The sequence below is a fragment of the Argentina silus genome, assembly GCF_951799395.1.
Source record: "Argentina silus genome assembly, chromosome: X".
Lineage (NCBI taxonomy): Eukaryota > Metazoa > Chordata > Actinopteri > Argentiniformes > Argentinidae > Argentina > Argentina silus.
The window spans coordinates 34,514,974-34,531,861 of record NC_139653.1 but is presented as its reverse complement, the minus strand read 5'-3'; the positions used below and the strand labels follow the sequence as shown (position 1 = coordinate 34,531,861).

The following is a 16,888-nucleotide window of genomic DNA, read 5'->3' as shown; positions in this document are numbered from 1 at the left end:
TTGCACTCTTTCCTTTTTTATTTATTTAAGTTTTACAAAACCAGGGGTGTGAGAATGCATAGTGTAAGCCATACTTCCAGTAGGCTTATCAAAAACAAGAACAAAAAAAGGGAAAAATGAAATGAATGAAAAAACAAACACTGTTTGTGGTTAACAGACTGAGAGACAGCATACTCCTAGTCTCACACAAATACAAATAGGGGCAAGACAAGTAACACAAGCATGCGCGCACACACACACACACACACACACACACACACACACACAGCAGACATTCAGGGGCAAGACCAAAACCATGTGAAGCTGTCTACCTAATGTTGACCCTGACTAAAGGATACAAACAACAATACTAAACAGAAATGCATCTAGAGGTGTGAACACTCACAATATACAATATATTAATTGCGTAGGTGTGTGTGAAGCCAATGGGTGTGGCCAGCACCATGACCCAGGACATATGAGCAGTGCCCCGTCATTACTAGCAGCAGTAAGAAGAGAAGTTTGTCAATACAATAGTAATACTACCCTTACTTATGTACCAATTATTCTAGAATAAGGTTATGATCTAAATAGTGCATCCTTCATGTATGTGGTAACATTTGAATCTTCACAGTAAGGATGATGCAGCAGAAGTAGTATGTTCCAGACTTCACTGCACAAGGCCAGAGTTGGGGCATGTTTAGGTAGAATCAAGTTAAGTTAGAACTGGTATTGAGATGAGAACATGCATTAGTACAGTGCATGGGACTGATTAAAAGACATCTAGATGTCAATACTTTAAATCAAGTTGAAAAACAGTAATGACAGCTACAGTATGTTAACATTTATGCTCAAATGCGCTAAGTTGTTCTTGTCCTAGGGTGTGGCTTGTGGATAGTAACCTGAAATGACTGCAGTGAAGTATACATGCACAGGAAAAGGCTCTGTGCTCAGGTCATGTGATGTGAGCAGGGAAAGGTCAGTAGGTGGGGTGTTTCTATAGTTACAAGGCTGAATGTAAACACAACATAAACAAGGAGATGAACACTGGTTTCTCAGTTGACAAATGACACAAAAAAGAAAAGGAAAAACAAAACAAAATGGAGGCCAAAGAAGAAGAGAGCAAGCATCTTTCTGTTCCAAGGCAAGGGCGTCAAAATAACTCCAATTTACAACAATAAACAAAACAGAAAAGAAAAAAGACATACAATGCAGTTTCAAAATGAAACCATTTCAAAATCTGTTGAAACGCAGCCATCTTGTTTTTAAAAAAAAAACATTTTAAACTGCACATATACTGCATTATGCATGGGGATATGCTATCCTTGTTGTGTACGCATTTCAAACTTGCACACTCAGAGTATTCCTAGCTATTCCCACACGCTGGCTGAACTGTACAACACGTTTCCAAAGTGAACACTTGGCAGAAGATTGTCCTTGCCTGTAACACTAGTTTGGATTCTGATGCAGAGAAAGATGAGATGCGAAGACAGATGCAACTGTGGACCAGAGAGGGCCATTGAAAGTGCATACAGATTTAATATAATTATCATTATTACTATAGTCTTGTTAAATTTGTTAACTTTTTATGTTAATATTTATTTTGAATATGCACAAGGTTGGTCATTTTTCACTTCCATTGTCTTTAGTATGTTAATCCTTGTGATGTCTTACATTCAAGTAGTTAGAATGGCATTTTGTGGTCAGACTGGGTGTTCTGAATGAGGAGGCAGGCTGGTGGTCAGGCTCAGGGGGCTCAATCCTCCATATCTGCACTGATAGGTCAGAGGTCAGGGTTGGCCTATCCCCCCTACTCACAGTCAGAGAGCTGTCCACCTTAACCGGGCCCTACAGTAAAGGCAGACTGTTGCATACGTCTAAGCTTCAAGTACCATTCACAGTACAAGTGTCAATGCCTACATTTGAGGGTCTCAGGGGTCAGGCCTATCATGGACTAGCCTCCTGTAGAGATAGATGAGGATCTTTGTGTGTTATAGACCATATGGACTGTGGTGGGGGACCAAGGACCACTAAACATGGTCCTGAGTGAAAGGACTAATCTGACTTATGTCCTCATTTCCTCCTCAGCTTCACCATCACCATTGTGCAGCATCTTATAGGTCAGCTCAAGTCATCACACAAGGCACATCCCCCACCAACCTCATTCTCCCTCTATCGTCTCAATGCGTCTGTACTTGAACAGCAAGTACCCCTCTCCCCCGACACACAAACAAGACTAACAATGTCAAATATCATTGGTTACACAATTGACGGTGACCTCAGACAGAGAAAGGAGTTGGGACAACTTCAGTGTGTACACTCCTCCACTGTTACAGCAAAGGACATGGGGAATGCACACCCTCTTCAAAGCTCCCAAACAAAATTGTTGTCAAAGGACTCTTACCACTTAACCCTCTGTAGTTAATAAAGCATTCAGTCCTTATTCAGGCAACACATGTTCTGATCTGTTAGGTACTGTAGTAGTGGGTGGGATTACATCTCTTTAAATTCATTAGTATTATAAGACTTTAAAATAGCTTGAGCTTGACTCTCCTATTGACTTGCTCTATTAATCAAGGCTCTTGTAACACTGCTTATTTAGGAGATCAAATAAGAGAGTTCCAGTGGGAGAACATGAGATACATTTCAACAGAGGGGCTTCTAAGACTATTTCTCTAGGGAGAGCTTATTTTAAACATCTTTAAAACCATATCCCCAAATCAACATGGCAAAAACCTGTCAAATGACCCTTCCCTGTGTCGCACCTATCTGAAACCACCCCCCCCCCTTTCCAAAACAAACACTTTTTAACATTTGGGTTTAGTTTTAGTAAGACAGGACGAGGGGGATGGGAGTAGTCTCTAGGGAGTCTCCTCTCCTATTTCATGGGGGTCTCTTGTGCATCGGTCCTTGTGGGCATCAGTCCCTCTCTTTCTCTGAGTGGCTGTATTCTGGGGTGACAGGTCAAGGAGGTTAACCGTTCAAAAAGTAGACCACAAGCTCGTAGGTGCACATCATGATGGCGGTGTTGGGGATCTGGCGTACCAGGTGGGTGGTCAGACCGCGGTAGAGGGCACGGTAGCCCTCCTCCTTGGGCACTGTGGTCAAAGTCTGGAAGAAGGAACGGTACTTGGTGCCTTCCTCTCGTAGTCTGGTGCGGATCACTTCTACAAGGGGGGAGAGATCAAGGCAAAATGGTCACTTTATGGTCATTTAAAAAATACATGTAGCTTAGTTCATGACATGGATGTTGACTAGTGTAATGTAACAACCCTCCAAATATTCCTCCACCTACTCCCAAAAGGCTCTGCTCTTACCATGTGGGTATGCGATGGACGTGGCACAGGTCTTCGAGGTGGCGGCGGCAAGCATCATCCCAACAAAGTCTGACGCGTCTTTGGACGCCTCCTCTTCCTCATCCATAGTGTGCGCGGCCTTAGCCTCTTGGAGGCGCCGTTTGATGCTCTCATAGATCACAAAGTGGATCACAGTCTCTGAGATTCCAGCGTAGGATGCAGACATGCCCCGGTAGAACCCTCGCAGCCCATCTGACCGGTAAACCCGCCGCATGCACTCAAACGCACTCATCCTTTCCTCCCCTCGGTTCCTGAGGAGGGAGAATACAGATTTAGCAAAGGTTCAACCAACAGGATCAGCTAAACCCAATTGACCTCTTAGGCACTTGTGAAGATCTATTTGGATCACATAGGGGTTAAGGTTAAAATTATATCTAGCCTATCAGTGGGCATTGTGGAGCTATAACCATATAGCTTTAGGAAAATTCTTTCAGATCTACGTATGGACAGGCATCAATGGGGCCATACAGAGTGCTCCGACTGGGGTGTTTACCTGGCATCCAGTTGCAGGCGGGTCTTTATGAGCCAGATAGGGTTGGTGGCTGTGATGGCTGTGAACCCTGAGTAGAGAAGAGGACAGATTCAGACATTCAGACAGACACTTACATTCAGACCTAGACTACCATAGCTGTCTATATAGCACCACACTGCTTGCAGCACAACACACTGACTGTCCACATTTCCCTAAATCACCTGTCCTAAACAATATGTACAGTGCCGTGCAAAGGTATTTGCCGCCCCACCCCTGCACATCATCATCCTAATCATTCATTAAAAATTAAGATTTGTGTGAAAAAGTACACACACCCTTGCTGTGGCTCTTTTTTTGTCATTAATATGTTTATATATTAATGTATACAGTATAGAAGTTCTTCTGAGAGAGCAAGCTTATAATATACATAAGAAAACAGGCTATTTGCCACAGTGTCAAGTGTCAAGGGCTAAGCGTAGATCTGTTATCTCACAATGTATGCATGCACACACACACACACACACACACACACACACACACACACACACACACACACACACACACACACACACACACACACACACACACACACACTTCAATAATATCTGTGTTCCCCTGCTTTAGCCCAGGGTCACAGTGACCTCAGGTCTATTAATAGACTCTGCAGAAGCCAGTACCCTGTACAGAGCTCTGTATCACATATCTATGAGCCAATGGTAAACAGACCCTGGTTTTTCTGACCTCGTCTGTCAACACCTCATCACTCTCATAATAGAGTCTATTCACCATAGACCATTACAACACAAGTGTTATATATAGGCATGAGCAACTCAGAGGCCGATTGTCCACCCTGACATTGTAAGTTTGTGGGTTCCATCACCCGGCCGAGTCAAACTAAAGTGGGACCCGATGCCTCTCTGCTTGGCACTCAGCCGATGGATTGGGGGGTAAGGCCCTGAGACAGAATAATTCTAAATAATAATTCCTTTGTCTGTCCAGTTTATCATAGGGTTGCGACACTCTCACTCTAGCCAAGAGAAACAGGATAAGCCTGTGTTTATGTATACAGGGCAAAGGGTGAGCATGTAGGCTTGAGTTCTTACATTTTATAACCCAACAGTTTTTTCAAGGTGAGGACTAAATGTGGGAAACTAGTTGGCCACTGCTAGCTGGAGGCAATGTGAAAATCACTGGGAGCAATAGGCTAAAACTATAATGGTAGGCTAGGTAGGGGACCCTCTACGATAACTAGTATAGAGTTTCCCGCAAGGCTAGGTCAACTGCCTTGGTTTAACTGAACTTACCTAGACTGATGCGAGTCAAGTCCAATCCATTTTGGGCCAACACATTTGGAGGAGTCACATTACATGTAGCATCGATCATAACACTATTTAGTTACATCAATCACTCTGGTGAATCAAGCCTACAGGGAGTTTAAACGGAAGAGGAGCTTAGTGTGGTTACCTGCCAGGCCAGCCGAGACCATGTGCACCTGCGTGGAGTCCGGCTCAAACACTCCATTTAGTTTCTCTTTGGCACTGGAGTACGCAGCAAAGTAGATGGCTCTGTAGTAAAGTGAGACATAGGAATGTGAGACAGAAAACTAAATGTAGGTTGATAAAAAATTAAAATAAAACTAATTGGTCATAAAGGTCAATGTTGCATTTTTGGTGCATAACTAATTAGTTGCCCCCATCACCCCTGTGTAAACAATATTACCTAATAAAGTAAACCTCTTCTTCCATTGGCTGTGCAGCTAATTCATTTCACAACATTACCAAACACACTGGATCATATTGTCGGGTTCAGCCTCATAAGCTTATTGGGCTTCTTACTGTAAATGTAAAGCCAAGAGCAAACAAATGCGGTCCAACTGTTTGAGTTCACATAATCATAATTGGACAAAACACACAGTGGTAAGGGGAGAACAAGACCTTATCCACTTGCTTCAGTCAGTTTTTGTCTGTGATATGCCTGGGTGCAAGCATGTTTGGCAAGGCAACAAAGTTAGCATTGGTGAATGCAGAATTAGCCAGGTACCCAGGCTAGTTTGTGCCTTAGTCCATCAAACATGTTCTTTGTTTTCTAACTTCAATACTTAAATTTAAAAAAATCTGCTTTGTTTTCATTATTCAATAGTAGACACATTCACAAACAAATCACGTTTAAAACGATATCTCGCTTTGAATGCCCTGATCAGTCCTGATGTTCCAAATTGCCCATTTGAGACAATTCCTACAACTCCCAAGATTCCCCTATCCCCCCCACGCGAGGGCCTTCTGTTGAACAGCGTTAGAGCTAGTGCATGCTGCTCTCTGGGAATCACTGCCATTGTAGAGCAGGGTCTGAGTGCAAAAACTCTGACGTATTTTAACGAGGTATGAGAGTTTAGAAGGTAAACACAGACCTTGCTTTTTCGATAGCTATGGTGCAGCTGTATGCAAAATGATGATCGTTTGAAACGGTATGCATTCTGGATTGACCAGAAATACACATGAAAATGGATTTTGGGTAAACTTCCCCTTTAAGACACTAAAGGCTCATCATTATGTAAGTGTGTGTCCCAGGTGGCTCTGCCCTAAGAGGGACTTGCACCAGCATCTAATTAGACAGGCTATCAACAAAGCACTTCACATACACCTAGCACAGGCACTTGCTAGCCGTAGCATTAGCTAGCGTCCACCATTAGCTACCACTTAAGGCTATCATTAGCATCAGGGCCCAATTAGCATTAGTAGCAATTTAGCACTGGGCTCGCAGCACTTAAGCTAGCTATCCCCTCCCTCCTCCAACTCATGGTTAACTGGCTGGTGCACAGTGCTACTCAGGCCCTATATTGTAGCTCTGATTCACTTAGCTGTCATTCAGAAACCCTCATTTCCTATCATTTATCCCTCAGATTGACTAACTGATTTATGTAATAGCATTAGACCTCTGGCTAGGGAGAATTAGTGTGGTTTGTCCAGTCTGACAGATGGGGCACAAGCGAGATAATGACCATGATTGATTCACAGCTCCTCTTGATGTAGAGTGTATAGACAATTTTAAGATGCAGAATGGATCCAGCATCCTCCATGAATTTACAGCATCATTTCCAATGAAAATAGGTAAACGAACTATCGACCATCATAACTTGGCTACAGAGAGGATATACAAAATCCATTGATGCAATCACATGATTCTGGGTGACAGAGTTTAGTCAATCGAATACTTGGCTTTGACTAAAGAGTAATTTGTTATCGATTAATCTGTAGATTTTTTTACCAATTGATCAATTAGTCTAAATGATTAATTTACAAAAGAAACACGTTTTGAATGCAATGATACTGACATACCTTTTCCAAATGTATTAAAAGTGTGGGTAGTTACCATCATTCAGTGGTCACATACTTTATTTGATATTGAAATTGTATCTGTTGATAATATTACATAGTTTAAACATGTCATGACACAATCATTTGATTAATGCCTCTAAATGCTGTGGAGTGTGGATGCCCACTATATACAGGTAAGGTTAAATACAGTTACTCACCCAATTATCCATGTCTTCCTTCTTTTTATCCATTTGACTTATTGTACTTTGTCTTATAAGAATAGAACAGTTCTATTGTTGGCAGCTTTTGCGTTTTTTGGATTTGACAAAGCGTTTATTTTTACATGAATTTACTATGCCCAGCTAAATGCTGAAAGAATCAAATTGATTATCAGTTGGAGGTGCTGCACTTTCGGATAGCACTGAATAAATTCTGATTACTTGACGTGCATATGTAACCGAATTGAGATGGTAAAAGTCACTCCTCAAGTTCAAATACTCCCACCCGCACGGTAGAATTGCTAGCTTTTCGATAGCGTAGCTGGTTTACAGCGGGTATTTCAGGAGATGGTCACACCTGTTGGCAAGTCAGAGGTCGTGAGTTCGAGACTTGGTTAGAGAAACTCAAATTGTGGGGCTACACAGTTTGCAACAACTGTGATCTGGACACGCACTTAGGCTCAGCTCAATGGCTGAACTTGCTGTGGTGTCGTGAGTTTAGAGGAGTGAGTGTAAGCGAGTTGAGATGGTCAAACTCACTCCTCAGGTTCAAATACCTTTAATACCCGCACTGTCCAATTGCTTTTCGATAGCGTTCACGTGTGTTGACGGTCATGTGTGTTGGCGGTCACGTGTGTTGGCGGTCACGTGTGTTGGCAAGTCAGTCCTGGCTGTGCGTCATGTTCCCGCATGGTTCCGGGATGCTTCCTTTTCAAGTGTTCATGCATGGCAGTTGTACTGCTGTGGTATGCCATTTGGACTTTGCACAGTGAACAAAGCATCATTTGATGTCTGCTTAAAGTATACCCACACTTTGGGCGGTATGAGTTTTTTGGAGGAACCCTCCTCAGCACACAAAACGGGGTTTGCTTCTGCCATCTTCAAAACAAAACGGCACACCGGTCATAAATATACAAATGGGCAAATGTACATAATCCGCATCATCGGTTACGTAGACTAATCATTGCAGCCCTACTTGAATTATACCAGAGGTTCTCAAACTTATTACTCAAGGTCCGCATCTGATTTTTATTCAAGGTCAGAGGTCCGGAACAATTGGCGATAACAAAATAAATAATATATATATATATTATTTTTTTTAAATATGTTTTTAGGCCATTTCTGCTTTATTGGGATAGACAGTGGAGATTGACAGGAAGGATGGGAGAGAGAGGAGGGATGACATGCAAGATAGGTTGAGGGTCAGAATCGAACCAGGAACCTTGCGATTACGTGGTAAGCGCATTAGTGTGCTACGCCACTAAGCGCCCCAACAAAATAACATTTAATCAACTCACTTAGAACTTTTAAGCAACATACATTCAAGTTCAAGACAGTCAAGATAGTCAAAATACATTTGAGCCTAGTGGGAAAAATGGCATTGTTTGCCTGCAATCAGTTGCTTGAACCTAGGCACAAAAGGTGTGATTGCCAGACGGAGACACTGATCCAAATGTTCATTGGTCAAGATGCTGCGATATGAGCTTTTTACCACATTCATTGTGGAGAATGCAGACTCACACCTATATGTGGAACAGAACATGGTGAGCACAAAGATGGCCACTTTCTGGAGGTTGAGAGAATTTGCTGCTGTAACCATCTTTGTCCAGAAGGTCACAGCTCACTTCACTCAAAGCCACATTATCCTGCAGGTCAATCAGTTCTGTCAGCAGAAATGCAGCACTTGCCCTTTGGAAGATGCTCTTGGCCTCTCTTAATAACTCCTCAACATTCTTCACCAGAAATGGAGATCCAAAGCAGAGCAGAACTTGCCTACCTACATTGAAGCTGTCAAAGCGATATCTGACATTTTCAGCCAGCGTCTCCAGGAAGGAAACATGATGATAATGGTGATTACCATTAGTCTGTTGTAGAAGAGTTGGAAAGTGGAGATGTGCCTCTGTGATGTCACTCTTGAAGATCTCCAGCCACCTGCTGCCATTAGGTACTCACTGTGTTGCCTTGGCCTTGGAGCTTGAGATTGAACAAGGCAGAGGAGGCTCTCAGGTAGTTCATAAGCTTCATAATATTCTCCATGACATCTGAGTATTCTTTTCCGAGACTGGCACACAGCACTGACTGATGTATTATGCAGTGGTATGACAGCAGGTCTGGATGGTGCTCTTTCAGACACTGGACAGCTCCCTTCTCCTTCCCAATCATGGACACAACAGTCTTGATGTCAATTCCTCTTTCATTAAGCATCTGCATGATGGCTTCATAAATGTCCTCTCCTCTAGTGTGGCCATGGAGTGGGTCAGGCCCAGTAAGTCTTCAAAGAATTCTCCCTTTACCTTGCTGAAATATCTGACGAAGACCCATAGCTGGGCTTTGTCAGTTCTGTCTATTGACTCATCCACAGTAAGTGAAATGCATTGTGCGTTCTTGATATCATCAGTTAACTGCTTTACTAGGTCGTCAACAAGTAACTCTTCTCCTGGACGAAGTGCAGTTGGATAATGGTATTTGCTTGAGTTTCTCTGACATCTCCTGTTTCTCCTTTCCCTCAAACATAGCTTCAACTATCCAATCCAAACACTCCTTAACTACCTCTGCATCAGAGGAGGGCTTTTTGTTCTTGCCCAGCACCCAGGCCACTCGGAGAGAGGCTTCAGTTGGTTTCTCTTGCTGTGTCATAGATCTCACAAACAATTTGTTTGTTGACTCATAGGAAGCCTTCAACTGTCGCAGTTTTGTTGTCCTCACCTGTGTTCTGTGGATACTGCTGTTCGAAATGGCTGTGCTTGGTGTCATAGTGACGTTTTACATTGCCGCCCTTTACAATCCCGACTGTTTCTGTGCAAATCACATGGGTTTGTGCTGGATTGGGGCAAAATGAACGCATATTTGTCTGTCAACTCAGTGTGAATACTCAGTGTTCTTGGTCAACTTTTCTTTTCTTTGTAAATTTTGACAACGACATCTTCACCTCATTGGCAATGGAATGTTCTGCGAAGACCCGCCCTACTCTGCCTACCGGAATTAATTACACATCTCTTGTGATTGGGCCAGCATGAAACCGAGGCAGACACGGCTCAGACAGTTAGTCCATATTTATTTCTGACTCAGACATATTCTTACAACTACATTTACACTAGTTATAGAAATTGTATACTAGAGAAAACAAGACACATTCTGTATCTGCGATTTAGGAGCTGATAGGGAACGATAGGGAAATAATGCACATTCATCTGGGGATAGGATCGCTGTGAATGATCTCCAGCTACACAGTATACGTCACTAACAATTTATTTATCAATAGAAAATGTATTTCAAAATAGAACACGTTACACTTCATAACGTATTGTATTCATAACACGAGGTATGGGCTGGGTCCATATTGACTTGCTGTTCGATCCGGATGCAAACTGAGGTCCGGACTTTGAGAAGCCCTGGTTTATACTGTACTGTGGGGTGAACCATTAGCCAATTACAGCCTATGATTGGCAGTACATACTGTAGCATGACATTCTGCCCATCACCTTGTTAACGCAGTGCTGTGTCCAGTAACCAAAACCTGACGGCATGAGAAATGCATTAACTGCTGAGGCAGTCCAGGGAAAGCATGAGACCCACATGACAACCTCTGATCATTGACACCAAACACGCTGACACAATAACCTCATAGAACCCCCTGACTTCATTATTTAACCATGTGGCCCCTCTAGACATTCCTATGGACAACTAAGGAACTTCAATGTCTATCATCGACTAGAAGACAGGAAGAAATGTGAGTGTACAGTGAGTCTGTGTCATACACTAGTGTGTATGTGTATGCAAGGGCAAGACAGAATATGTGGGGATGTTTTCGGGTTAAAGGGTCAAGTTAAATTGTGCATCTGCTGATTGTTGCTGGCCCTAGCTATGCTCATGTTTATTCAACATACCTGAAAATTCAATAAATCTAAATATAATTAAATTCATAATAATGAGCTAGTTAATATTTTGCTTATATATTGTTTCTTATGTCCCACACACCAACCTCACCAAGTCAATTTCCTGTATGTGCAAATATACTTGGCCAAATAAAATAATTCTGATTCTGAATCTACAACCAAGTGGTGTAAAAGTGCTTACCTGGAGGGGGCCACGCCCACCAAGTTAGGCCCCAGGCCCCTGAACAGAGAGCGGGGTCCTTCTTTCTCCAGAATCAACCTAAATAACAACAACAAAAAACTAAATGCCTTAATCCACACGCACTCTCACACACTGTCACACTCACACAGTGTCTCTCTCACACACATACAGTGTCACACACACACACACACACACACACACACACACACACAGTGTCTCACACACACACACACACACACACACACATTCATTCTGAACATCGTTCCATGCCCCACTGAAACACAAAAGCTGTGTCACAGAAAATCTAATGGGCTGCCATCACAACATTTCATGAGTTTTGCAGACAAAACAAAGACAATAGCTGGCATCCTACTGTCTGTGGGGCAGCTAAGAAGTAGAATCCTTAATAATCCATGTTAGTACATTTAACTCAAACTGCTTATGTAAAAACATTTAATATATGGTCACGCCAATAGAGCAGATTTGAATCTGATTAAATCAAAGAATTCAGTGGTGGCATTATGCCATTGTGGACAAGACTATAACCCTCTATTGCCAGAAGGGTGTAGCAGCCCTGACTAAACAACTTCAGGAAAAGACTGCACCATTCTTAATAGCGGGCTGACGGTCTTTTCTTCAACAGCACAAATCTAGCCTTCACTATGGAGAAAAAAGTAGTCAGTGGAGTACAGACAGGCTAGGGTCTCAAGTAAAATACTTGCTTCTAGAGGAACAAGGAGTACATTGAGCGGAAAAAACAGTTGGATATGATACTATACGACATATCCTGCTAGGCTAAAGCACTGCTCCACATACTGCTCTCCCTTCGGTTGAGGTCTGGGAGTAGAGTTACGAGGGGTGGCTGTCCAGGTGGCTCTGCCAAGGGGACATGGGCCGGAGCAAAACAACAACAACACACCAACTAGTGAGGAGGGAGGGTCCCTGTGGCCAAACCTCACAAGGGGAAGAGGGAGGGCTTGGAAACACCTAGAAAATATTGGATTATTTAGACTCTTCTTTCTTAAGATGTCTATAGCTCTACACTGTGGACAGTCAAATTCAGTATGTAAAACTGAGGGGCCCTCTGACAATGCATCACAGTGTAATCAATACAGATCAAATAGTTTTCTGACTAATAATGGAGGTGCACCTTCATACCAAAGCCTCTTTCAAAGGAAGCCATTTTACAGAGCCACCAAATTGGCAAAACCTTTCAGGTTCTTATTTACAAACAGAGAGACCAAACACAGTTTTTTTAGAAGGTCGCCTATAGGCATTAACTCAATTCACAACGACATGATACGGGTTAGCAATTTATGTCATGTCACTGAAGTGTGTAGAATTTTTTGGGGGTCATTTGATTGTAACAGCTGTTGTAATGGCTTAAAAATACACTTGTCATAGCCTCCCACTCTAGTCACTGTTGCTCTGGGAAATGGCACACGGCGCAGTTGTTCCTAACAACAATTCTGTCAGTCAGGCATATCCACTACTGCATGGTATACTACTGCATATATCACTAGACACTGTAATAAAATATCCTAGACCTAGTGCTTGTTAACTATTAAGAGGCTACATCATATTTTCAGTATGCTAGTATCCACCATATTTCGGTGTGTCTATGCATTGCAGAGTACCCACTTGAGGCAGTGCAGGGGTCCCGGAGGGGACATTCTGGCCACGCTGGGCCCATTGACGGTGCTCAGCTGCACCTCAGAGACGTAGAGTGTGATGGAGGATGACTGCAGCCTGGTCTTTACCACCTCCAGTGGACAGGTTAAAATGGCTCCTACCGTTCCCCCACACCTGGGGGGGGGGGGGGGGGGGGGGTTGAGAAAGAGAGAGAGTCAGCACAAACAAATAGACAGATGAAATTGTTCTCCTGAGGTGAGAACAGTAAGGACATTGGTCTGGAAGTTGCTGATTCTTTTAAAAGAAAGACACTGTTGTGGAATTCAGAGGCTTGTGGAACAAGTTTGTATGGCTAGAAGAGTCTACAATGCCCTCTGTCTGTCTTCTACATACAACAATTGTTCTCAAGTAGGGATGCAACATTTTGTTAATCTTGCTTTTCAACTAACTGACCCACATTAATTGGATACAAATTTCAGAAATGTAAAAGACGTGACACAAAAAATACAAATGCATGGGCTGGTAGGCGGGTGGGTAATCAGCTGGCTTTAGGACCATGTGGAAGCTGCTGGAAAAACTGTTTACCCCAATATCTCTTTGGTTTACCTCAGTGGTGAAGCTTAATATTAATATTTTAGGTTGTCTACATGATTCGCTCATATTTTTCTGCATGTCTGGGCTAATAATTTGTTCCTTACAAGGGGTGAGAAACATATCGGCAAACATTTCAACAATGTTTTAATCCAGATTTGTCTATTATTACACAGTGACAGCCAACAGCAAAGCTACCAAACTCAATAGCTAGGACAGGAGTGTTATTTTAAGATGTTATGTCTGCAAATTTCTCTTGAAAAAATGAAAACAGGCAGATTTACCAGCAAGAAGAGTGAGAGAGAAAGTTGGATGTGCATTATAACCGAGCACAAAGGAGATAGAGGATGATGTGTAGCAAGTATCAAGTCAAGAAGAGGTAGGCAAGGAGCAAGAAAACTGTTGTTTAAGATGTTAAAAACTATGTAGAAATTAGAATTGCACAAAATGCACTTACAAAAGGTGAAATATTTTTATTTAAACAAATGTTTTCTCTAACCACTAATAAATAATTGCTCCCTGTGGCGGTGGTGTATTTGCATATCAAAATAAGAGTATTGTGTAAGACTGTCTGTACCATCTCAAAATAACGTAAGCAAACTAAGGTAAACAATACAGATTAAGTCATACCGTAGGCAACATGGAGCCCATGCTCTGGAGCATGTGTAGGAATGCTCCACACCTTTGTGCACCTTTACCAGGTCAATTTGTCTCAGCCTCACCCCAGTTTATTGTGGTTATTGTCACCCTTAGGGAGGCTCAACCCAATTGAAGTATTGATTAATAATTAACCTTTTACCTGGTAAATGTGTGGCCAAGTGTTTTTCAGATCCGGTCTATGTATAGGCTATGCTATGTATTTGTGTGCAACTCCAGACAAGCCTCTTAGAGTAGCAGTTGCAACTATCCAAAGAGGAGGCTATCATTGCATGTGCATCCAAAACAACTCTAAAAACATTGTTTTTATTTGTGAAGCTGGACAGAGCAAACACATGCTAATCCTGATGATACTAGACTACATTTCACAGAGTCCAGATGAGTCATTGCATCAGACAATCTTGAAGAAATTCACTTACACTATGGAGATGTTTAGTGTGCCAGAGCCTAGTAATTGGTATTTTGCCTGTCAATCACTCAGCATCTTAATATTTGCAGATAGCTACTGCTGTCCTTGCAGTTTGTTTTTAACTGCATCATGCTAGTGGGGGTGTCAATAGTTCTGGTCCTGTGCTGGCAACAATAAGCGACGCCTCCACTGTTGTCCTGTTACCAAGTAGCTACCATTAGGTATACCAACTACTTATCATCGGAAGGAACATTTCGCAGATTTGGGAGCAACAATTTAGAGCTTTTCCATGACCTTGAGCGACTGGCGGCATTTGTTTTGGTTGTAATGCCAAATATTGAACATATGTCTCGGGCAGCTTCAGACAGACTCCTGACAGTTAGCTACTAGTACTGCTTCGCCAAAGCTATAGATATTGGGAGAATTGATATTGGGAATTGAATATTGGGAAGATTGATATTTGAAGAGTAAATTCTTGTTTAAATCGTGGCTTTTAACTAAACAATTTATCAGCACTGCATGTGTCGCCTACTACTAGCTAAAATGTGAAATACCAATGCAATTTAATCACGCATGTGCTACGGTGATGTGTACATTTCATCCGTTATTGGTCTAGTCTTTGCTAGCTGCATTGCTAACGTCATTACCATGTTAACAACAATGTCACGTTAGCTGGCTAGTCATATTAAACTCATAACATCTATGACAGCTGAGACTGACTACATGTTCACACGACACTTGCTAGCTACCTTGTTCTATGACATTGAACTGTCTGAAGAACATATTGATGGACAAGTCTGGACTAGCTGTGTGTGTGTGTCCCACTTAGCTGTTGTTAGCTAACTGCAAGATATGCTAGGCAACTGTAGCTAGCTAGCCAGAAAATGTTAGCCTCGTATACATTGTGACATGACACATACTCACCCTCCAGCAAACAGATGAACCAGGGTATCTCTCTGACTCATTCTGTATCATATTCTCAAGACCCGTCCGTAGGGCACCACTTTAGGTTGGGGGACAAGGGGCTGCTGACGACAAGGGATGGGAAACTTATTTATCACACTACTAGTTAGCTATTCCAATGCGACCGTGATGTCGTGGAGGTCAGCTAGCAAAAACTAAGATATACAGGCTAACGTTACGTTAGCTAGCCAGCTAGCCAGGCTAAACGTTGCCTTCCCCCGTTGAAAACCTCACGATCGCGACAGCAGATTGCGTCCTCTCCTTATTAAAGAGGGTGATATTTTTGCCTTAGTGTATGTATTGCTAGTGAATAAATCCAAATCGTGCAGTAAAGCTCCGACACTCTTCGGGCCTGTCTCTCATTGCTCGCCTTGCCTCAATGAATGCCTCTGAGACAGGTCAGAATGTTTATCGTCGAATGGGAAGCCGCAAAACACAGGCTGTTATTGGTTGATATGTAACAGTACGTCAATAAAACCCGCCCCATCACTACTTTTTCACGTGATGAAGCTTCCTCTGAATGGAGGGCAGAAGGGTACTTCGCCACGGATCCACACTTCCACAATCTCCTAAATTCCAACAAATGTAATTTCAACAGAATTATAAATTAAATAACATGAATTCTAATTCATCATAAAGTGATACAGTTCTTATGTTGGATAAGTAACAGGCAATATGATATGGCCCTGAGAGAGGTCACAACTTGAAGGCCTCAATTCTGTTCACAGGACAAGATCACTCTGCTGTGGCTCAAATTCAACTGAAATTAGTGTCAATATTTTGCAATATGCAATCCATCTGACCCCCTTTCTTGAAGTGTTCGGAAATAAAACCAAGTCTGTCGTCGTCCTATGTAAACATGAAGAGCAGCCTACCAGCCAAATTAGCTGTCTGTGGAAAGAGCTTGTTTAGTTCTCAGAGTGGGAGAGAGAAAATACATCCCAAGAGTTAGAGATTGGTGCTGGTAAGAGGGAGTGTCAATCATTGGAGAACCTCCAGGCACATACACTCACAATCACTTCATTGAGTGACCCCACATGCAAGGTAAAAAATGACTGTCTTTTTATTAAGATAATAATTGTGTCAGCAGTGGGGTAGCCTACTGTGAGAACTAGAAGCACTTCCACAGAGGGGCATTATAACGTTGTTTTCAGACATAAATAATATAACATTAGATTAGATCTGAGTCTGTGTATAGACATCTACTTTCATGTTTAGCA

General features: G+C 42.4%; 1 protein-coding gene across 1 annotated transcript; it reads right to left on the bottom strand.

Moving 5' to 3' along the window:
- On the bottom strand, window positions 1–15,954 carry LOC310823486 (solute carrier family 25 member 36-A-like). Its single transcript, XM_083696354.1, has 7 exons — window positions 15,630–15,954; window positions 13,058–13,222; window positions 11,417–11,494; window positions 5,272–5,372; window positions 3,829–3,895; window positions 3,297–3,586; window positions 1–3,146 (listed from the first exon to the last, which is right to left on the bottom strand). Exons 1-7 carry the CDS (start codon window positions 15,668–15,670, stop codon window positions 2,953–2,955), a joined length of 936 nt encoding a protein of 311 aa, XP_083552480.1. The 5' UTR covers window positions 15,671–15,954; the 3' UTR covers window positions 1–2,952.
- Between the last annotated feature and the right edge of the window lie 934 nt (window positions 15,955–16,888).

What these genes read in the sequence shown, in the direction of transcription:
- LOC310823486 (XM_083696354.1), bottom strand. Translation starts at nt 15,670, where the DNA reads ATGAGTCAGAGAGATACCCTGGTTCATCTGTTTGCTGGAGG. An exon ending in GTGGGCGTGGCCCCCTCCAG is followed by an intron (nt 5,373 to 11,416) that starts GTAAGCACTTTT and finishes ACTTTACTACAG; the next exon opens with AGCCATCTACTTTGCTGCGT. An exon ending in CGCCTGCAACTGGATGCCAG is followed by an intron (nt 3,587 to 3,828) that starts GTAAACACCCCA and finishes CTCCCTCCTCAG; the next exon opens with GAACCGAGGGGAGGAAAGGA.